We start from the raw sequence: 23,213 nt of genomic DNA, 5'->3' as shown, positions 1-23,213 counted from the left end.
AAATATTGGCGCTTTTAAAAGAAATATGCAGGACTTGAAATAATAAGCACTATGGGTTAATGCCCTAATACTTCTGGTAAGTATAAAGTTTAAATGAGATGGAGTTCTTTTGAGTCCTAAATTTGAGTAACTTAATATTTTGACATCTTAATGTTGCAGATGTACTGCATGCTTTCCTCCACGCAATTGAAACAAGTTCATGTTCAAACTTTTACGTATAATGTCAGGCCTTGCAGTATTAACAATTAACTGGAATTTCATTTGTTGTTCAAGTCAATTAATGTGCCAAAGAATTCAAATCTCTTTTTTGCCTTTTTCTGACTTGCATCACTCTGTTTTAAGAAATGTATTCCATGCTGTTAGCAAGCACTTGCTACGTATAGTTTGAAAGCCTTAGTAAGAGCTGTAATAGAAATCATTTTATGTCCGTGTTAACATTGGAATAGCAGACTATGCAGTGTGCTGTCTCCCATGCCCTGCACCCTTGCTTCCTCATACTGTCTTGCGATGGTATACCAGCATTATGAGACATACTGGAAGATCTTAATAATCCCAAGCTAAATTTCATAGCTAAGCTCCCCTGCTGTTTCCAATGAATATGTATTTTTGAGCTGGAATCTGCCCTGAGTGAAGCCCAAATTTAGCAAGCATTTAATAAAGTGCTCAATGTCCAATTGAATTCAGATGAGACTAACTATGTGTTAAAGGAGAGTGTCAAATCATAGCCTTAAAATGATGCAGCTTAGGGACAATTCTTTGTAAGTTCAGGGAGACGGAATAGCATAACAAAGTTCAGAGGGAGTTTCCATCCAAGGCTTTTTTTTTTTTTTTGCTCTGTTCTTTTGATCGCTTTGCAGCTAGTACGATGAATAGCCCAAGCATCTGGTCTACACAAGTGCACTGACCTTTTCCACTACTGTGGAGGTCGCAGGACTAGCAGCAAAAGTTGAGAATCTTAAGATAAATCATAAAAGTTATTCATTGGAATTCTGAATCTGAGATCTCATTTACAAGTGAAAAATAATGTTTGTACATACAGCAAAATACTTGCCAGCTCCCTGTGGAGATAAGTTGGTGTTGTACGCCGGACTTTAAAGGGACTGTGCTAGCTTTCCCGTCCTAAGGCTGTGGCCCATCTTCAAATGTGCCACAAGATGTTATCTCTCAGGTCTTTTTTTTCATGAATGAATTTTGACAAATCCTTGCTCCTGAAGTCACCTGACTGAGAATTTTGAGATTTCGCTACAAAATAAATAGGGCTTCTTTCTTCAGCATCAAAAGACAACTCCCAGAAATGTTTGGATGCCTCATATTTTTTACAGTGGAAGCATGATGTTTGGGCAGCTGAATTAGGTATACGTATGCTGATATATTTTTCTTGTATAATGTTACAGCAAGTATGCTTTTAATTGGTACTGGTTGGGGAAAACAGTCTCAATGAATATACTAATATTTACAATACAAAATATGCATTTTATAACCAAACTTTCTGATCATTATAGTGGGCAAGTCTTTTAAAATTCCAACTACAGAAAAGTTTGTGGAAGAGGAAAAATAAAGCGTGTGTCTGGCAGCTTCAGCGTTGAGGCCATTACTATGAGCACAGCAGGGTTGTGTGTCCAGTCAATATTTGATTTTTTTGTTATGTTATGTAGAGCCACCGTGTTCCTGAATAGGAGCCCTTCCTGTAAGGTTCAGTGTATTAAGCATCTCGCACCTTTGATTACGTCATCTTAACTCCTCTTACAAGGAATTTCTTTGGTAGTTGAGTGTACAAGTTTGAAGTTCCATTTTGAAGCTTAAGTGTTCTGGACACTAAATCACCTTGTAATGTCACTTGGATGCAGGCCTCAGAACTGATTATAATTTTCTTGAATAATTTTCTTTTAATGTTACTTTATTTTCTTTGGGACAGAGGGGTTTTTTTTCTTGATTTTATTGCTTTCCTTTAGTATCCCATTAGAATTTAATCCATTTTTTTCTGTTCAGTACATTGGCTGGCGAGTATGGCTGTAAAAGACAGATAAGCTCAAAGTCAAGTGAGTCTTCCATTTGATGCTTGAGAGTTTGCCTAATTTTCTTCCACCTTTATCAGTTCATTTTGAAAGATGCTACTTTCCTCTGTGAGTCTGGGTTCACTCATGTGCTCAACTTGCTATGGTCACAACACCACAGCTACTGCCGTAGATTGTCACACAGATGATTGCTGTTGAAGCAATGCTACTGATATACTGAAGTATTAAGTTTCTTATAATTTTGCACTGAACTGTAGATTTTCTCATATGCTGACACTGCCAGCCTGCTGTTGGATTACAAATGGTTAGTGACGGCACTTAACAAAAACAGTTGACCCAGGCCATGCCATTTTTGCGCTTTCAGGAAAATACTTCTTTCTTTGATACAGCCAAACTTGTTTTGCTTCAGTTTCATCTGTGGGTGATTGTATTATCACATATTCTTGTATTATCACTCATAAAGTGTATGGTATTAACAAGTATGCCAGTGTCTGTGGGGATGTTGTATGGATTTAAAAGATTTATTTCTGAAAGGATAAAATTAATTTATAGATCAAAGTCTTGAATGGTTTTAATGCAAGTTCAAATGATACAGCAGAATTTTTAGCCCAGTGATAGACAATTGGAATTTCCACAAAGAGCTAACTTGACTGCTGGAATGATGGAAATAATTATCCTCATCATTTTCAGCCTGGAAAAGTGTCTATTGTTTGATGAGGGCACAAAGCTAAAGCTCTTTAAGCACAGCATGGATTGCATTTTAGGAATTTAATCTATTTAGGCTTTTTTGAGGAAAAGGAGTATTGAGCGTTTCTGTATTTCATGGCACAAATTTATAGAGATTTCTGTATTTACAGAAAGATTCTGTCACTGTAAATGTAAAAGCTGCCTGTCACTTTCTAGACTTTTTTCATTCTTTTCCTCCGGGGCACTTAAAATTTCCATCATGCTTAAAGCAAACTAAGAAAGTCAAGTTGCCATAGCTTCCAAGTATTCCTTCAGCAAACACTTTCTCCTCTCTGGAAATGGAAATATGTTTATCTGCTGAAATCCTCGGCTTTCACCTTAGGAATGTTAACCTGTCATGGAGTTTCTCTTCCTTGTTTCTAAGCTGTGATGCATAAAGGGTGTCCTGTTTCTCCCCCCCAACAGCCCTAGATACGTGCAGCAGGGAACTGAATGTGGAAAAGCTCAAAAGATGGCGCCAATACTGATTTCTGTGAAAGCATCTGTCGACGGTATGTTTAGATAATTAAAGCAGAGGATCATAATGGAAATGGTGGTGAGAGTACTCATCCCAGCTTCAGATCTTTCTCACAGTCTTCATCTTACCAGCACTGATGAAAGTGCCTTTCAGGCACGGTTGTTTCAGGAGAAAGGAGGGCGAAAAGGCATTTGGGGGATCAGGTGAGGTGGTAGGCCAGAGTTGCTCAGGTCTGGTGTCAGTTGTGATATTTGGAATAAATCAAATTAAGCATCTATCCAGGTCAGTAACTCAAGGCATGTTTACTTCTTCCCCATTTGTGTATTTAGCTATCTGTGGCTTTTTAGTCCCTGTCACTCTTTCACTCTATTCACAACTAAAGGTAAAGGATGCTGTCAAAAATGTCAATATTGTTTTCCTGTTGTGGAGGGATTTTACTGAGCTAGCAATGTGGGTGTTTCTTTATAGAACATATAGACGCATAGGTCCTGAGTTGTACTGCAATAAAATTAGTATATGAGTTTACGTGCACTAGTAAATCAGTTGTACAACATTGTGGGATAGTGCCTCTCTCCTTAGGTGTGGAGACAATTTTTGCTTTCTTCTGCCTTGTTTTACTTCTTTGGGGTAGGATAGCCTTCTTTGCTGGCTATGTGCAATATCCAGAAGCTGGTTACTAAGCAAGCAATTCTGTGAGCTGGGAAGCTGACCAAGTCTGGGTTTTCTGCAGTATTATAAGATGCATATGCTTTAGGAGGCATAATACAGTGTCCTTTGATCTTTAATTAGGGAGGGAAAGTGGTTTGCAGCAGTATTGCTGTGATGAAAGTAAATGGGGGGGTGGGGGGGAAGAGGGGTAATAGATACAGCTCTTGAAAATGCTCTGTCAGATGAAGCTATCAAAATAGTGTCTGGCCAGCCCAAACAAGAGAAGCCATTAGGAGTAAATATTGTTGCTTGTTTAAAGAAATACTGTGTATTTAAGGAAAGTTATTTCAAATTTATTTTTAAAAAAAAGTACAGTATTTTATTTAGAAAGATTTATTTAATGTAGGTTTGATAACAGCAAAGCAGAGCAATAGTCTAGGCTTGGCAGTTTTTCAGAAGCTGGGTTTTACAAAGCCTCAGAGAGCTTTTGGTGTTTTTCTTTTAATATTTGGATATTAAATTATTTTAAACTCTGCTGTCTTGAATCTACTGTTACAAGAAAAGTGGAATAGTGATGAAGTGAGCCCTCAGACTGACTGTATAAAACTCCACCTAGAAAACAAGTTTTACTGGTATCGTGGCACTCAGTTTCTAAAACATACCTCTCTCCTGTCTTTTTCCCCCTTTTATTAAAATGAAAACTTATCCAGAATTGGCCAGTAAAAAGAGAAGTCCTCTATTGCAATAAATAAACCATTTGCTTTCAGCAGTGGTGTGCAACTGATGTATTGTCCTAAGCCCCTGTTTGCAATTCATGTTTGTTTTTGCCTAAATCTGCCTATTGTGTACAATAAGGCAGATGTCTACCCCCAGCCTGACTGCAGCACAGTGTAAGGGTGATTTAGCCTCAGATCCTTTGAGGGCCCTTTAAGGGATGCTACCTGTTCTCTTGCTGGTGCCACCACCACCAAGTGACTTGGCCTGGGCAGCTGAAAAGCCATGGTTCAGCTCTGCTTATGCTTGCATGTGTGCTTAAACCAAGCATAGGCTGAATTTGGCATGGATGCTCACCTTGAGATGGGCAGTGTGTTAGAGCTGCAGGCAATGAGTGCGCAGCGGTGGATGTCTTTTGGAACATGCTGCTGGATGGTGGGTTTTGCTTTGAATGGTGGGGTGCTACGGGACTTGGGCAAACCTGAATGTGGAATTGAGAGGATGAGGACAGCACGCAGGACTGTACTGGTTTCCTAATAGTGACAAAAAGTGAGGACAAGATATTCCAAGCAAAATAACCTGTGAAAATTGCATTCTCTCTCCTGCTTTGTAGTGTTTCATCAAACCACAAGAATAAGAGAAAATCTTTCATTGTTTTACAGTATATTCACTGTACTTTTTTAGTCTTCAAGTAAGAGCACTAATGACATATTTTTCTCTTGCTAAGCCTGAGGTGCATGTGAAAAGAACTGCAAAAATTATTTCGATTTGTAGTGCTGGGTGACATCCTTTCCCCATTGCGCTTGTGCACTTCCTCCTTCCGTGGCTGTCGTGTTTCTATGCTGGGGTTTCATGTTAATGATCAGGCACATCGGAAGCTCACTATCAACCATCTGAGGAGCCCTGGTTAATCTTCTGCAGTTCAGTCGTTCACATCTCTTGGGCCATGCACTTGTTTTAAATGTAGCATATACTTTTTTCCAGTTTCTTGCACAGTACCTATCATCTTTTTCCTGTTCAACCATGCCTATTCTCAAAGGAACCAATACCTCGTTGCAGGATGCAATAACATTGCTTTTCTTGAGCAGTTAACCTTTCTTCTTGAAGCATCTTGACGTCTGGTTTACATTTCTACTGCAATCATACCCTTTGCCAAGACGTTAAAGGCCTTTCCTGCAATAATTCTGGTGCTGTATCCTAAATGACTTTTGATTCATTGTGTGCTTTGTGCTTTGGGACATTGCCCGTAATTTAAATTATTTTTACAGACTCTAATCTCCCAGAAGAGCCACGTAAGTGTGATAGAAGCCTTGCGTATTTAGCCGTATAGCTAACCTGTTTTTCTTGGTATCAGACTACCCTGTATTGTGTATTACCTTTCTTGTAAAATAAAACTGCTTTCTCACATGGAAGCTAGCAGACAGCATTTCTTTGACAGGGAGTCAAGGAGCTGGTTAAAAATTATGCCATTGTTTCCTTCAGGAAGCACCAACTATACTTTGCCTTACGGTTGGAACAAATACATATTAACAGGAAGCTCCATCTGATAGACCTGACCTAACACAAACAGAGCATTCGCACTTTGTCTGCTGAAGGTTTTTTGGTGGCAAGTGACAACTGAGAATAGTGATCTGTCTATTAGCTTGACCTGTGTAGGACATAACAGAGAGGAAGCGTGTGTGGTACAGGAAACTGTTGTAGCCAGTTCCTGGAGGGAATCATGCTCCTCTGCATGAATGCAAGTGTACTTCTCCTTCTGCTGGGCATCCTCATACCGCAGAGAGGCTGGAAGATGGGAAGGGGCTGTACCCCTCCTTCCTTCCCCTGCCTCAAAAACAAAACAGAAAAAGATAAGACAAATCCTTAGAGGAAAACCATGCAAAGAGCCTGCATGGCCAGAGATTTAAACCCCCACCCTTTTTTTGTTATCAGGAATAAGGTACTTTTTTTTGTTTGTTTTTTTTTTACTTGTTTCATCTTCAGCTATGGTTTCTGTAAGTTGTTGGTCACTTCTAACCCCTTGCTACAGTGATTTTTTTTTTAAATTTTTTTTTTATACTTTGCCCTATTTATGGGTCTAGACCCAAATTAAAATTTATATATTTTCAGAAGTTAAACAAACTGGCTAGGCAGCACAGCTAATGCAGTTATTATGCAATTTTCATTCAAGGATTAGAGAGTTCACAGCCATACTCTGCAAGAAAAATACAGCGTTAATAAAAATTTCAAAGTTGGCCAAAGGTATGGGCAAAGATGATTTGAAGTACAGGGCTCCTTCGTTCTAATCATGTACCTTCACCAGACCATTCTCTTAAACAAACACTTTTTTTTTAATGGAGGAAGTGATGGAGGACCTCTGATGTCCACCAGTTGCATAATTGAATGCTCATTTAGTCTTCTATTAGGAGACTGGCACTGTGCTCCGGTAGTTTATAGTCATGACAGAATTAGTGTCTTTTCAGTGTTCAGTTCAGACTTGCTAGAGAGTTCAGCGTAAGACCTACGTATACAGGATGTTTGTGTGTGACTTTCATCAAGAATGAAAGTTGTTTTTTTTTTTTTCTCTGCATGGTGAAATCCTGTTCCTTTTTTAAAAAACAACCTATCTGAGTTTTTCACTTCTAAAAGCACCAGTTGGTATTTTTATTCGACACTATACCTTGATAATGATCCCATAAAATAAATTCCCATCCTGTATTAGCTTCCTGGTGATGCTGTTTATGATCTAGAGTCCTTTCCTCTCTCTTGTTGTAAGCTGTCCTCCATTTGACAAGTTCTAGCTATTCCCCTTCTAACTTCTACCTTTTATTAGAATTTTTTTCCTCAAGCAACCCCAAAATGCCTTGAATGAAAGAACAAGAAAGACCTGGTGCCTAGCTGTAGGAGGAAATTACTTGATATGGATTAGTATGTATGTTTACCCAGTTGCACCATGGAAATGACTGTGCAGTACTGCGTGAGGTGGTTAGGGATTTATGTTGTCTTGTAGTAATAAAAACCCGTTCAGGTTTTTCATCAGGGTTTCCCTGATGAAAATTAAGTAAGGAATGACTTCTCTGGCCTGGAATGGGACAGAATATATGACAAAGTTAAAGAGTGATCCCTTGTCTTCAGTGTGTGTCTTACCTGAAGTTGTCTGTCTAAATCCTCATTGCAATAACTTTTTGTTGTGTGAAAATGTCCTTTTATGATACCATTGACCTTTTGTGTTCACGATCTGAAAAGCAAGTGTCAGTATATGTAAGCCACGGAGATGAAAGATGAAATAATGATGCTGTCATATGTTTTAATGAACTAACATGAACTGGATATGCAGCAGCATTATAGTTTGCAAATTATGATGATCAAGATAAGAATCTGCCCATATTTAATCTGCACACTCATGTCATTCATTCTCAATGTCATCCTTCCAGTTCTTCTAAAACTGTATGCTTAGAGGAGGTTAAACTTTGTCTGTATTACTTTGTTTACTATGTTTACTCTATGAAACCTATCACAGTTGAAAGCTAAATGGCAAAAAAGTTATTTACTCTGTAAAAACCAACCAACCAAACAAAGCCCCACAAAACAAAAAACCAAACCCACCCCTGAGTTACAGGATTGGTGAGGAAGTTGCATGGTCGGTGATTGATCATGCATATGACTGAAGAAAGCTGTACATTCAAAGAAAGACAATCCAGTTGCCCAAAAGTAAGGTGCAGTCAGTGGGAGGCTTAGGTAGAATGTTACCAAAGACACAGAAGGACCCAAAAGACATTTTTTTTTTTCTTTACAGAATATTTCTTTTTTAGTTTCAGTCATTTTTTCCAGTAGACAGAGAGGATGAACTACAACTAGCCATTGACCTCATGCCAAAAAAATGAGCACAGATCCAGAAGTTATAAGCTAAAAATAATATTCCCTGTATGCAAGGGCACTCATAGTTGGGTATCTTCAAGATTGATAGACGTAATGAATAAAAGTTGTTCAAAAGTAAAGAGCAGACTTTTCAGCCATCTCTTATGCGACATTGAACAAGGAAAAACTGGCTGTCTTCCTGGAGGGTTAGAACTCAATTGAGCTGAACTTTGCATGTCCCTTCTCCTCTATTAAATGTTTTTGAGGTTTCAGCTTAATTTAGGGCCTAATGCCAGCCTTTTCCAGGTTCATGGAAAGACTCCCGCTGAAAGTATGTAAGAAACACTGCAAGAAGGAATAAAATCTGCCCACATTTTAATACTGGTTTTGATGATGATGGCTGCGTGTGCATGAGACTGTATTAATCTTGTGAGTAAGTCCTTCCAGCTTGTCTCATGCACCTTTTTTTTTTTTTTTAAATGTTCCTGGTCGTATCACTGGACATATTTTATAAACCTGTATCTGTTCTCCTACCTGTGACATTTATGAAATGAGCATTGTTATCTCTCAGTAAGTGGTTAATTGTTCCTTTGATCATTCCACACGTTGTTTCAAGCCACAAAAAAGACATGCTGATGTTCTAAAACCATAGTTAAATACAGAAAAAAAGCAGCAGCTCAGGGCTCGACGCTGCAAAGTACTGATAGCTACCTGTAATGTGTCAAGTTTCTGCAGCTGCCACTGAGGTCAGTAAAAAAGCCCTAAGTCTGTATCTGTTCTGAAAGTCAAAATATATCCTAGAATAGTCAGAAACCATTAAATCCACCTGTAGCTCATAATATATTTCCTATATATTTCCTATATCTTGCTAAATATAGTGCATACACTAGCTGGTCATGTTTACCTGTCAGCTATATGGTTCTTTCCTGGAAATGCTCTGACTTCTCAAACCTGTTTGAGACAAAAAAGTATCTAAATTGTCTGGCTGACTTCATGGAGTAAGCCAAATTTTATTATTTATTATATGTTTGCCCACATATACACATCTGTGCACACACTGTCTCATGTAGCTCTACATATGCCTGTGTCTATGTATGTGCTTTTCTCTTTAATGGGTAGTATAGCATAGACTCACATCCCAAGTTGATGTACAGGCTTAGATGTATGTGAGCTCAACCTGTTACTGGAGGACTACATCCTGACGTTGTTTCATAGGTGCTGAGATATCTCTACTTCTGGGTATGACTCTACCAGGTATGTAGTGCCTGTAAAAACAGAGCTGAAAAGACAACCACAGAAACTGACTTCTGGTAAAACAGTGCTGGCCGTCTGAGAGGAAACGGGTCACCTTGTAATAGTCTACTGAAAACAGAGTCCATGAGAGAAAACATCTGCTGCTTTGTAAGTGTTAGTGTCCACACTGCTTCAATACTTGTTTCATGGTTTCACATCCAGAAGTACAGAGATGATCAGACACTCACAAAATTCTTGGTATTAAAAGAAACGTAGCTCTGTTAGCTGCAGGTTGACCACAAAGCTAAGTATTTTTGAGTGCATCTGATGCAGTATCTGTCATTTATCTGCATGCAGGCAGATGCTACTTTGTAACCTGGGACAGGCAATATGAAAGCCTTCACACATTAGAGCCTTATCTCTAATGCTTGCTTGGCCCCACAATCTGAGAGTTAGATCAGAGCTCGTGAATGCCTGAACTCCTCATCACTCTGCTTCCTTTCTTGAAGATGGTCACATTTGTGCATAGAGGATAAAAAAGCAACGGGTTTCAGGAGATAAGATTGGCGGTTTCCAGGAGACTAAGCCTTTTCTAACTGCTAGAGTTAAAGATATTCTGGTGTTCTGCTGTCTGTCTCTCCTTTAGAGGAAAAAGGTGTATTATACTGGAGTCATTAGGGCAGATACAATGGTGAATGTTTGTTCCGCTACCCCATATACAACTGGTGAAATCAGCACGGGACTCTATGCTTAGCAAAGTGTTCCAGAGTGGCTGGTGCTACTGGTTAAAACATTCATCTGTCTTAGATCTTTAAGTCCCTGCGTGATATTATATGGGAGCTAAGGTATTTTTAATTTTTTACTGTGAGACAGAGAAGCAAGGCTGGCCAAGTAACATGCTTTTCCACTTGTTACGTTACAGGAAAGCAGCTTGGCTACAACCCAGTGAAGAGTAAATGACTGTTTTGTGAAGTCTAGTAAGTGTTTTGGGATGAGCATGTACACTGGATAGCCCACACTCAGTTTGCCTAATTTAAATGTCCGTGTTTAGAGCCTTTACCTGCTCAACAGTTGAAATAACTAAACGTTTTGCACAATAACTTGTTTCACATGGGATATAAATTGCTCCCTGAAGGCGTCCAGTGTCTTTCCACTGACAGCAGAGCTTTGACGTGCAGGTGAGGCTTAGTTTGTCTGAAACAAAGCTCTCAACTTAGCTATCTGGAATTATGTGGTTGATTAGGGTAGGGCTGATACATCTGCCTACTAGTAATTTGTCTCATGCTTCTTATTGTAAGGTTGGTTTCAGTTGCCCATTAGTTTGTCTGACATTAACTGGTTGGATGAACAGTTTACATGCTTAGCATCTGTATCAAGGTGAGTACTTTTTTGGGAAGATGTAATAATAGTGATTACAGTAAAGTGATATTAAGTGTGATAACGTTGTTAGGGCCTGTGAAAATTGTAACGTTTGCTTTGAAAAAATACACCAATTTGGAGGCTTTGACATTTCATCTTCTGTTGTCAGGGTTGTACCTTTGATTTTTCCCTGTGAAAATTCACACAAGTTCAGTTACATTCTAAATACCCGGGGGGAAAAAAATCACAGCTCTCACATGAGTAGTGGAAGCTCTCTGAGGCTTGACAGTTAAATTTCCCCAGGATGATTTTCACATAGAGCAAATTCAAGTTTGAGGCAGAGTCTGTCCTTGCAGCTGTTGTTCGTAACTATTTAACTACTGTGGACTTGTCTGCTGTCAACAAGTTGAAAGTAGGCAGTAACTGAGAATCTGTGCTCCACTTCTGGCTGAAGAGGGGGGAGGTAGCTGTCAAAAAAAAGAAAAAAAAAAAAGTGGCAAACTGTTCCTGTTTTCCATTTTCCTGGTGCCTCACTCCCTTCTTATGCTTCAAAAGTGGAGGAGGAAGCCACTAGTACTGAAACAAAAACAGGGTAAGAACCAAGTGTTGGAAGGAAACGAACAGCAGGCTGATGTCAGAGGAGGACCGTGTATTTTTCAATCTCTTAATTTTGAATCCTCTGTTCCTTATGTGCAATTCATCTAGTCTCAGAAGCAAAATAGTGATGCCAGCGTGACAGGGTTAGTAGCTTAGCTGTGGTGCTCCACTGGCATGGCTGTACTAGTGGGGCTTGTGGGCATCTTCTCTCTAAGGCCAAAGAAAGAGATAAGCAGCAGCAATATCTGACTGAACATCTTTGTTTTGCTTGGGATAATGTGTATTTGTGGGTATGAAAGTGTTTCATGCTTCAGCCTGGAAATAGCACAACAATACATTTCAAGAGTTTTCTCTGAGGGTGGGGAAAAAAAAAGAGAAATTGGTAAGACTGAAATGGATCCATGTGCATAAAACCCCATAAAAGTAACTAGTGCAGTGACTGGCACTTGATGCAGTTCTTATGTTAGCCTTCAGTTTTTCTAATAGTAACAAGCAAAGAGCTTCAGCAAACGATTTACCGTAAGTTTATCTTCTTGTCACTTAGGCATACAAATGTTCACCTTTAATCCTTATTAGGTTCTCTTTAGCTGTGTTTGTTTAGGAAAAGTACAGAAAAGGGATAGTCTTTGCTTTGGTGCCCTCTTGTGGTTTCATGTATTGGCCGAGTTACACTTCTAAGAAGTCTACTACTCTTAAGGGATATAATAAGTATTAATTGTTACCACTCAAGGTGTATTCAGACAGCTTACACCATCCCGTGCAACTCGTTGTTTGCTGGACTTTTTATCCAGAGACCCTTAGCTACCTTCGTGTAACTGAAGCCATTTATGTTCACGTTGTCATATGTATTGGTCTTGAGCAATTGTGGGAATATTGCAGATATAAGGGCTGGACACTTGGGGAACAGTTATGTTTCAAATGACTGGCTCATCTTTGCGTTCCCCTGCCTTGTCTGCGCACTTCCATTTAAGAATGGCTAAAGTTAGAGACACAAGGTAAAATGAGAAGATTTTAGAGATAAATCAGAAACACCCATATATTTATACTCTGCCTAGGTAAAAGTATATTCTCATATGTGTATTTGTGTCAATATGTGATAATCTCTGTCCTATGAACTTCAATTTGTTATCACTTACTAATTTGATTTTTGTACCTAATTACCTACAAACTTCCTCTCCATGATTTTGTCATGTGTTTACAATATCATTTGTCTATGTGTGCATTGGACTTCCATGCGCTGCATTTTGAAGCAACCATTGGGCAGTCTAGCTTATAATGTCAGCCTTGACACATTTTTGTTTTCTTGAGGGCTTGGCCTTTCAACAGATTTACCCAATGCAGTTCTCATTTATGTGAAAAACAGAAAAAGGCTCTGGGTGACTTCGGCTGAGCAGTGCCAATTTGCAGCCACTGATGTCCTGTTTTAATATTTCTCCTCTTGAGTTCAGTTTTATTCATTATGTCAATTCCTTTTTGGTTTTGTTTTTCTGAGGAAAAAAACTTGATTAACTGTTTTAGAGATCTGTAATGGGGGGATGATTTAGTTACTGGATTTTGCACCAAGTTTCTGCCAAGTGCAAAGGATTGGTGTTACTTGTCTCAACAGAATTGTGAAAAATATCCCTAACAACTAGCTCTGTGTTTAATAAGTGAGTTTTTTAAGTCTTCTTCATGGCTTGTGTCATGTTTTAAAAAGAAACATGCAGTTGTTTGGGAACTGGAAGCTGCCTATGCCTAGTGTGTAGTGGATAGCATCCAGTTTGGGTCTTAAATGTTTTGCTTCCCAAATGCATTATGTTCCTTTAAGGCAAGCAGCAGTCCTGCAGGGCGGTGGGCACAGCTGAAGCTGCTCCGGGAAGGGGTTTGAAGGCAGAGGCTGCAGGGCTGGTGTTCTGGTTTCGGCTGGGATAGAGTTTATTTTCTTCCTAGTAGCTAGTGTAGTGCTGTGTTTTGGATTTAGGATGAGACTAACTTGTTAACACACTGATGTTTTAGTTGTTGCTGAGCCGTGCTTACACTAAGTCAAGGCCTTTTCTGCTTCTCACCCCACCCCACCAGCGAGTAGGCTGGAGGTGCACAAGAAGCTGGGAGGGAGCACAGCCAGGACAGCTGACCCAAACTGGCTAAAGGGATATTCCATACCATATGATGTCATGCTGAACAAAAAAAATGGGGGGAATTGGCTGGGGGTGGGGCAGGGCACAGCTGCTGCTTGGGAGCTGCTGGGTTAAACCATAAGAGCTGGGCAGCCTTGCTCCTCAGCTGGGGGAGGAGGCTTTCTAGGGGCTACAGGCAGTTGGGCTGAGTTTGCTGCAACTCCCTGGCTGTCCCAAATCTTACCTTGGGAACTAGGACCCTCTCCCTAAGGACTCACTTGGGCAGGGGGGACCAGGAAACAAACCCTTATATTCCCACTCTCTCTTTGATAGTTGCTTTGAAATTTTGTTTTATTTAAAAATGGAGTCACTCCTAGGTTATGTTTCAGATGCCAAATGTCAGATTTTATTTATCTGAAGCCTTTTGGAGATTGGTTATAAAAGACAGCGTGGGCAGAGCCTGTTAAGCTTTGGCTTAGCTGGGATTTCTCTTTGCAGTTTATTAGAATTTGGAACAGCAAAAAGGCAAATATTTGAAACATTTGGGGGGGGGGGTGTTGTGTGGTGGTGGTTCAGCCGCAGTAGCCTTTAAAATGGGAAAGAACAAGAAATGCTGTTTTCCTGAGGGGCTAGGAAGCAGCAAGTCTTAGAGGTAGGCTAAAGCTAATGTTATTGTGTAGTTTCATTTGATAACGTCCAACCCAGAAGCTCAGTGTCTGAAGAGAAATAAACTATCCAACAGGAAGCAGGATCACTCAAAAGTTCCCAGCCGTGTTTTAAGATAATCCAATACCAATGACATTTCTGTGTGTACAGATAATTTGTAATGGCATAATTATCTGTCCTCCTTCTAGGTTCTTACTAGACTGCATTACATTATTTTTATTTTTTTTTTATTTACAGCTTCCTTATTGTGCTGATATGCCTTATCTTCAGCGTGCTTTCTACAATTGAACAGTATGCAGCTCTTGCTACAGGGACGTTATTTTGGATGGTATGTATGTGGACATTAATGTGATTGATGCATGTTTGTTCTTAATGTGCAAATTCTGATCTCCTGAGCTAATACCATACCAAGCAGAATGTTCCTTATGGTTTAATTGACAAGAGGCTTTTCTGCTTTTCCCTAATGAGACTGTAAAGCCACAGAAACACCAAAAGCCATGGTAGCACAAACCCCAAGTCTTACCCTATATGGCCTGTGCTTGAGGGCGTCTATGTTGTGTCCAACACACACAGCTGTTCTAATTAAGCTTGAATCCCTCATATTGCTCAGGTTAATCTATTTTTCAGCCATACTGAAGACCAGACACCTGACTATGGCGGGGGGGGAAGTGTGAGTGGAAGTCCTTTCTTTTAGTTGATGTCAGATCCAACTTTCTTTCACAAGTGGAAAACTCGTGTATTTTCATTGACTTTAGAATTAAGACAACTTGCACTGCCTGTCTTACGCACATTCCCTTCAGTAGCGAAAACATAGTTACCTTTCGTTTACACACACTAGTGTGTGCAGCACACTAGTGCTGCAACAGATATGTATCAAGAAATGTTCCAAGAGTAGTACTGTCCTGCCAGCTTGGATTTCATCGAAGAGCCTTAGTTTTAAAGTTGGAGAGGCATGATTTTAAACCTACAAAAAAATTTATAAATTTGTTGTACCTCAGCGGTGAGGACCCCCCTGCTAAATCATTGATTTCTCTGTATTTGTAAATAAATGACCATTATTTTACTTGTGAAAACACTGTCACTGTATTGAGAAAATCCTAACTAGCAATTTAAATGTTTGTTCAAAATAGTTCTTGTAGCAGTGTACCAGTAATATCGTCGATACATATGATATCATTATTAACATGGAAAAGTTCACTTAAAAACCCCATTGATTATAATAAATTTTGTCAATTTATCTGTTCAATATGCTAAGGTTTTATACCTAATATGAATACTGTAAGAATAAGAATATAGTATATTAAATTTAGTGTCAATCACACTATTTCTATTTAAGGTGTCTTCATTATTATATATTATTTTTAACTAACTTGTAAGATATTATAATTAGTTGCCAGCTAAGAGAGTCTCTACATTTATTTCTGAATCCAGTATCTTTTCTGTTTTGTGGTTTGGGGTTTTCACTTCTAGTGACAACATAACCAGTGACGTTTCTTTTTTTTTTTTTTTTTTTTTTTTTCCCTCCTGTGAAATCATGGAACTCATTTGTGTGTTCATACTGTATACAGTATGTATTGTCTGTCTGTGTGTAATACATTCAGTGTAATATGTATGCAATGCGTTCAGGATTACATACAATGTATGTAATATCCACTATGTGTGCTCATACATCCACTATGGGTGTTCATAGTATTCTGTGTTATATTGCTTTCTAACTAGTGTGACTCAATGTTCCCGCTCTATGTCATGAGAAAAACTATGGTTTATTTTTAACAGTGAAATCCTGTGATCATGGTTTCTTGAGAATTCAGCAGTTGTTTGCTTGTTCAGTATTGGCATATTCTGATATTGTTTTCTTAAAGGATTAACTATGGTAATTTTTAAGAAATTTAAGGGGATTACGGTGATCCATTGGTCCAAAGCAGTAGATGGGCCAGTGTGCACTCTGCTCTACCCAGTTTTGGTGGCACTTTCAAAGGAGTTGTGCACCTTGCAACACAAATATAAATGTTGGAGTCTGGTTACTGTTAGTCTATACCCATTAAAATTTCCTATTCTGTTCTTATTTTAAGACTTTAATATATCATTGCAAGCTGTCAAAATTAGATGTAACTGAATTCTTAAGGGGGGAGTTAATCACAGGTGACTGGTTGAAGAGAAAGTGTAAAATGCAAAGAAAGAACTAAAAGTGTAACAGCATACAGGGATTAAAAAACAAAACAGGAAAAAACACAGTGCAAGCTTCCAACCCAAATGGTGATGTAAGAAGACTTATTAAAGCTTAGAAGGCTTTGCAGTAGGAATTAATTTGGAGCCAGACAATGAAAGCAGGTAACATTGTCGTTGTAGGTGAGCAAAGGAGGGCAAACAAGTTGATTTACAAACTAATACTGAGTGAGAGAGACCTCAGAGGAGCAGCAGTGTAGCAACAAGCTACCAGGAGGAGTATGGGAATCTTGAAGAAGGTTTTCTGCTTGGGCTTAACTGGGATAGTGAGAAGGAGGGAACCTTTGGCCATGTGGAGTTTGAGGTTTGAGAGACCTCAAGTCATTCTGTGAAACTTCACTTATACTGCCTGAGTGTGTGCTCTGTGAGATTAAAATAATTAAACACTTCGAGACCTCTGACTCTTTCTTCTGAAGATTATAAAATTGAGTCCACCTTTCCCTATCTGCATTCCAAAGGGAAAATTCCTGAAGCTTTGTCAAGAACAGGTTGCCTTTTATTTAGACATAATTTCCTATGTAGGGTAGAATTCTCTCTAAATGAATTATGCTTTGTAGTGCATCAAATATAAGGCTGAGATGGTTAGTGGTACCAAATGTGCAGTGTCACGCTTTGAAATTTTGCCTACTTGAGATTTGTGGATGACTTGTGTTTCGGGGGGAGGCTTTGACCAGGCAGCCATAAGTCTGGAAATGCAAGAAATGACTATTTCATGCTGAATGTCTGGAAATGAGTGCTCAGAGTTAGCATGTGGGTATGCTGAGCTGAACAGCCCCATGGAACAAGTCTGATTAGATGAGCTTACTGCATGGGCACTGTAAATCTGATTCATCTTGAAAATGAGATGGAATAATAAAAGCACGTATGTGTTGTCTGCAAACTCCTGTTGTTACAGAATCCCTTCTACAGCCCACTTGGGAGTTGCATGGCATTGAAGATGCATGTTGGGAAAAGTACAGAATCTGTTCCTCCTGACTGAAAAACTATTCAAACAAGACCCTTGAAAACACTCACAATTAAGAACTATACTGCTTTATTTCCTCCAGCCAAAGTATTTCGCTCTGACCCCGTGAAAGATCTAAGCACCTACACACCTTCAGCAGATAGTCTTTTTGAAAACAGGGGCACTGGTCACATTAAAGTTGCAGATGGAAGCTGTGTGCCCTTTTTCATGAACAACAATTTCATGCTTCAATAATATAGTCATACAAGATATTACAATTATATGAAAATAAGAGCTAAAAAGGTGGTTGAGATTATATGTATATATTATTTCCCATTTATTCTGGAGCTGCTTGTCTATTATTATATCGCCTCCCACTACCAGCAGAATAAATAGAAGATGTTATGTTACCAATAATTTTAAAGCATTTTAAAATGCTTCTATTTTTCGTAACAATAAGAAAAATGCAAGCTTAACATTGGAAAAATAAACAAGGGAAAGTTTATGTGTGTTCCAAGTGGTGTTCCAGCTTTAGACAAAAAGCTTACAATTAGCTGTTGAATCTTTCTCTACTTGTCACCACACTTCACAAGGCAAAGAGCCTTGATGAAAGCTATACCTAAATGCAGTTGTAATGGGAGATTAGGAGAGAATTGGCCTTTTGTTAGTTTCCAGAATGCAGTGAAAACTGTTTAAATTTGCATGTGTTTATTTTGTCTTTTTTTCACTAGATGGTGCTGTTGGAGGGGTTTGACTCCAGTTACTCGTTGGCACTTGCCCAGCGTGAGCTGGAGTCTGAGCCAAGACTGTGAAAGGATCATCATTTTGAAGGGTATATGTACACTTGGCCCATTCAGAATAGTGGTGTGGGAGAGCTTTTGCCATGACTCATAAAGAGAATGTGGTATATCTGCGTAAAAATTGTTTTTGAGACTACAATATTTAAACTATGGAAAAAAAGTAATTCAGAGATGTATGTTCCCAGAGAGGCCATATTTTTCTTTTATTTTCATAAGCAAGGATTTTATGGTGCCAGAACACAGCAGAATGCTGTTATCTCAGCATGATCTAAGAAAATCCAAGTGCCTGATCCAAGGGGATTAAATATTCTGCTGAACCAAAGGATATTTAGTGTGCCTGAAAAAGCTATTTTCTGGTAGGAATCTCATTTCAATATTGATTCCAACAAAAAAAAAAAAAAAAAAAGGAAGGGTATGTTTTTATGATGAAAGTGTAAGCTCCTTCCAGCTTGGTTTTCTGAGTTCCTTTTCTACTTTAGCATACTTCTTACTGAAGAGATTAAACAATTTTTAAACATTAAAAAGACTATCAATTAAGATAAAAGATAATAGTTTTGGGTGGCTAACTTTTATATTACTGGCATTGAAATTATTCCTACAATTAAGAGAAAATGGCACAGAGTCTAGGCTTACGAGAAATCTAGACATTTTTTCTTTTTTTAATATAATCTTTTGTTTTGAGTATAAGCCTTGGATTTTGTGTGCTGCAGTGTTTTGAGGGTCTTGTGAGAAAGAAAGAGAAAAATACCTATAGCTTTTGATTCTGAAGATGGTCTTCACGGAGAACACTTTGAAATAGTTCAAAGTGGTGCCAGCATTTTTTTTTTTTTTTTTTCTGATCATCTTCCTTGGTTAAGAAGGCCAAGACAGAGACTTACAATCTGGACACTGGTGCATTTTCATCCTTTTGAAAAATTAAATGGGATTAATGTCTGTAAAGGATGCTTGGTGATAGCTCTACAGACTGATTTAGTCTACAGACCCTCTCTAAAGAACAACTGTAGCTGAGAAAGTGAAAAATTTGTAGCCTCAGCAATGTCTCCTGGTCTGGCCCAGAGTGAGGTCAGCTGGTGTAGATGATGTGTTGTGGACTTGTGCTCTTTAGTCCTTTTCCCGTGCTGGACCTGCAGATAGACCTGCCCAGGGAATCACTCACTGCAGCATTTCCTTTCCATCACTCCATTAATAGCTGAGGTTGAGAATCCTAGCTTTCATTTAAAGTCAGCTCTCTACATTTTAGTTTGTAGTAAAAAAGCCAAATGTGAGTGATTCGAAGGCTCACCCTTTTAATTAGGTGACTGTATAGTTAGTAGCTGGAACAAGGAGCTTCCTCTGAATCTGAACCCAGGTGTTTCTCGCTGCACTTCAGTCTGTGGTTCTGATGTTTGTGGCTGAGCTGTGCTGGCAGATAACATGAGTGCTTCCAAACCCGCTTCATTGCAAAATCAACTGTGTTGGTTTGCAGTGCTGCTGGTAGGAACATCTTAACTTGTTCCAGCTGTTCGCAAAGCAATCCCTTGTCAACTTTCCTGGTCTGTATAGGAGAATTATGTGATTAATGTAAATGTGATGTTAAAGGGACTTAATTCATTTGGTTCAGAAGGTTGCGTGAAAATTATTTTAGTCCAGCTTAAATTCTGCTTTATGCTCATTCTGAACAGGTCTGAGGGAGCCAAATCAAATGTTTTTAAAGTGGAAATAAGATTGTCTGTTAGGGACAGCTGAACCAATGTAATGAAATGGGCTTTAAAAAAAAAAAAAAAAGACATGCCTGTTGTTATTGTTTGGTGTAGGTGAAGTCTGAGCTGAACAGGAATGCCAGGAAGGAACGAAGAGGTGATATGGAAGGAAAGTATGCTAAGACCAGTAAGGGAAAGATGAGCTGCTGCTTGTTTTTGGCATGTGCTAAAAATCAAACACTTCTAGAAGGGAGCTATAGTTTCCCTTTAAAATCTGCAGGGGGCAGCATTGGATCACGCTGTGTCCCATCTGGGGTGGCTGGATTCAGACCTCGGATGGTGTCCTGAAGCAGATAAAAATATCTTTTGGAAGAAGTGAACTATTAATAAAGAGATGGTTTTTCACATGGCCTTGGGGAATTTTATACGAGTAATCAACAAAAATAATGCTGGGAGAGAGGGGTGGAAGAAAAGAGCTGCGTAAACATTGCTGCCAGAAACAACTCTGGCCACTTCGTGGTTGTAGCCACAAAATTCATGCTGTTTGGCCTACCTGATTTCTCATCATGTGGATGGCTTTTAGAAAAAAGTGAGAACAATTAAAGCTTTCAGTGAAATGAATTGGACAAGTATCTGCATGGAGAAGAAAGAAAAAGATACTAAACTTGTTAGCACACTGAAAGATTTCCAGTATGTTATGTCCTTCCAGGTATGCTCTTGTTATTGTGTTAGATGTTTCCTTTTCAGTGGGGAAAAAAGAAAAAGTTTATTTGGCTAAACTTCTCTAAAGTTATCACCAAAAATGACTTTTAGATATATATGATAAAAATAAGCAGTGATTTTTATAGAAAATAAAACTTTTTTATATGTATTGCATACACTTCCTCTAGCAGGTTCAAAAGTTCTGCGTTTGAATTCTTATTTTAGTCTGCTACACAGCAGTGTGTATTTGATAAAGATAAGATTGGATGCAGAAAATTGGTTACTTCCGTCTCTGCCTTTTCTAAGAACTATGAAAAAAAATAATCCCTCTTCTTGGATTTCTGTACCTGGAGTTCTGTGGTGGCATACCTCAACGCTGTCATTTAAAATAAAGTCTGCAACTACCTTGCTGTGAGTAAAGGAATTGGAATTTAGCATTTATCTCCACAGTACACTGGGATGAGATGGCTATAAAGCACCAAGCTATTGCGGCTCAAACTGTGAAGACTAAGACAGGCTCTGGGAAGAGCGACCTTCCTCAAGCTCACGGAGGAGCTGGTGACAGATTGCAGGCCAGCACGAACCACTGCTCATAGATTGGTGCCGTCTGCTGGCTGCTTGGTGGCCTACATGATCTGACATGGTGATCTCCCTCACTGGTAGCGCGGGGCTGTTGGCCAAAGCCTGAAATGAGCACGGTGCCAAGTTGTCCTCTTGTGCTGAGCAAGCTTCCCAGCTTTTCATACATGAACTATAGTAGCATGATAGTTTTCAGAAAACATTGCTTTTATATTGCATGCAGCATTTTGAAAAATTAGGGGGATATGTGCTCCAGAGTTATTAATAGTTCAGTTGTTCTCAAGAGCTTGCGTTTGCTCTCTTAAGTCACATAGTATACCGGTGGTTTGTTTCTTTATTTTTTAGTATAGCTGCATTCCAGTAAATTCTGTTCAAAGGTGTGTCTAAGAAAATACCAGCACTGAAAAAAGTATGTTTCATTCACTGTTACATCTATTGTTTACATTTGTCAAGCTTTCCACTAAAGGGTTAAAGTTTGACTAAACTTTTCTGGGGTGTAAATCCCTGTCAAACTGAGAGCATTTGCTTGGTAAACTCTAAAAGAGACATGGTAAACATATTTTCTTTGAAATTATACACATTTTTCACTATTTAATATTTTAGTAAACAAGCAGAGTAATACGAATTCCATCTTGGAAGAAAGTTTAAAACTGTGAAATACTGGTGCATAGTAGAGCCAAGCAGTGAAAAGAAAGATTTTTAAATTTAGGGTTTATCTGGATTCATGTGTAATGTTTGCAGTGACAGGTGTTTCCTTTATGCTTTGCCCAAATGTCTGGAAAGTAGTTTGTCATTAAGTGCTACATTCAGTGTGTATCTCAATTTCAGTATAACTGGAGGGTCTATGGCTTTGTTAGGTCCTTGTTTTCACATCTGACCTCAGCCAGCTGGAGTCTATTGTTTTAAGCGTAATGTAACAGCTGACATAACATAACGGATATCAAGCTGAAAAACTGAAACAGTGCAGTGAACTAATGCAAAGAGAGGGGAAAGGGAGAAGTTAGGAAGGAGGGAGGGGCAAAACTAGCTTCATGATTCAAAGTGGAAGCTTGCTGGCTTGTTTTTCCAGGGGGAATTAGCTAGGAAATAATGGGATGGGTCTGTTGAAGTTCTATTTGCAATTGATTACATATGATAGACTACTGAGACAGGTTTGAGTTTGCCAGCTGTCACTAGCTGGTGGCTCTTGAATGGCTTTAAGTGGCCCTTGGTAGGCAAAACTGGAATAAACTCTGCAGGTGTGGTGTAATTGTAGTGCAGAAGAGCAGTGAGAGCCAATGTCTTAGAAGAAAGGAGGTTCCAGGAGTTAGCTGAGAGAAAATTACTTAAAGAAATTGAATGCATTAAGAATTTTATTTTGTGATGTTGGATTAAGTGGGTTCAATTAACTGGCTAAAACCAAAAGCAACTGGACTTCTTGGTGGTTTTCTTTTTCGTGGCAGTTTCTAAAGTAAGCTTCTATGAGTTCATTTTCTAAAAACTTCATTATTTCATTTCTTGACTTCTGTGTTTGATGGTAAGAAAGCTGTGCTGGCTTTGGCTGGGACAGAGTTCGTTTTCTTCATACAGTGTTGATAACACAGGGATGTTGTCATTATTGCTGAGCAGCGCTTCCACGGAGTCAAGGCCATTTCTGCTTCTCACCCCACCCCACCAGCGCGTAGGCTGGGCGGGCACAAGAAGTTGGGAGGGGACACAGCTGGGACAGTTGACCCCAACTGACCAAAGGGACATCCCATACCATATGATGTCATGCTCAGCATATAAAGCTGGGGGAAGAAGAAGGAAGGGGGGGGATGTTTGGAGTTATGCTGTTTTTGTCTTCCCAAGTAACTGTTAACGTGTGATGGAGCCCTGCTTTCCTGGAGGTGGCTGGGCACCTGCCTGCCGATGGGAAGCAGTGAATGAATTCCTT

At 39.1% G+C, this 23,213-nt stretch overlaps 1 protein-coding gene across 4 annotated transcripts in view; it reads left to right on the top strand.

Annotated features, from left to right (window-relative positions):
* Positions 1-23,213, top strand: part of KCNQ1 (potassium voltage-gated channel subfamily Q member 1) — a 369,368-nt gene that overhangs the window by 37,674 nt on the left and 308,481 nt on the right. For all 4 annotated transcript variants that reach the window (XM_009462968.2, XM_087746749.1, XM_087746750.1 and 1 more), the window contains exon 2: positions 14,607-14,697. In XM_009462968.2, coding sequence (XP_009461243.2) covers positions 14,607-14,697 — 91 coding nt within the window. The remainder of the gene's footprint in view (positions 1-14,606; positions 14,698-23,213) is intronic.

Source organism: Nipponia nippon, unplaced genomic scaffold (assembly GCF_047370975.1).
Source record: "Nipponia nippon isolate SJK-2023a ecotype South Korea unplaced genomic scaffold, ASM4737097v1 scaffold_10, whole genome shotgun sequence".
NCBI lineage: Eukaryota > Metazoa > Chordata > Aves > Pelecaniformes > Threskiornithidae > Nipponia > Nipponia nippon.
The sequence above is the reverse complement of the archived record's forward strand: the minus strand, read 5'-3'. Positions and strand labels throughout refer to the sequence as shown.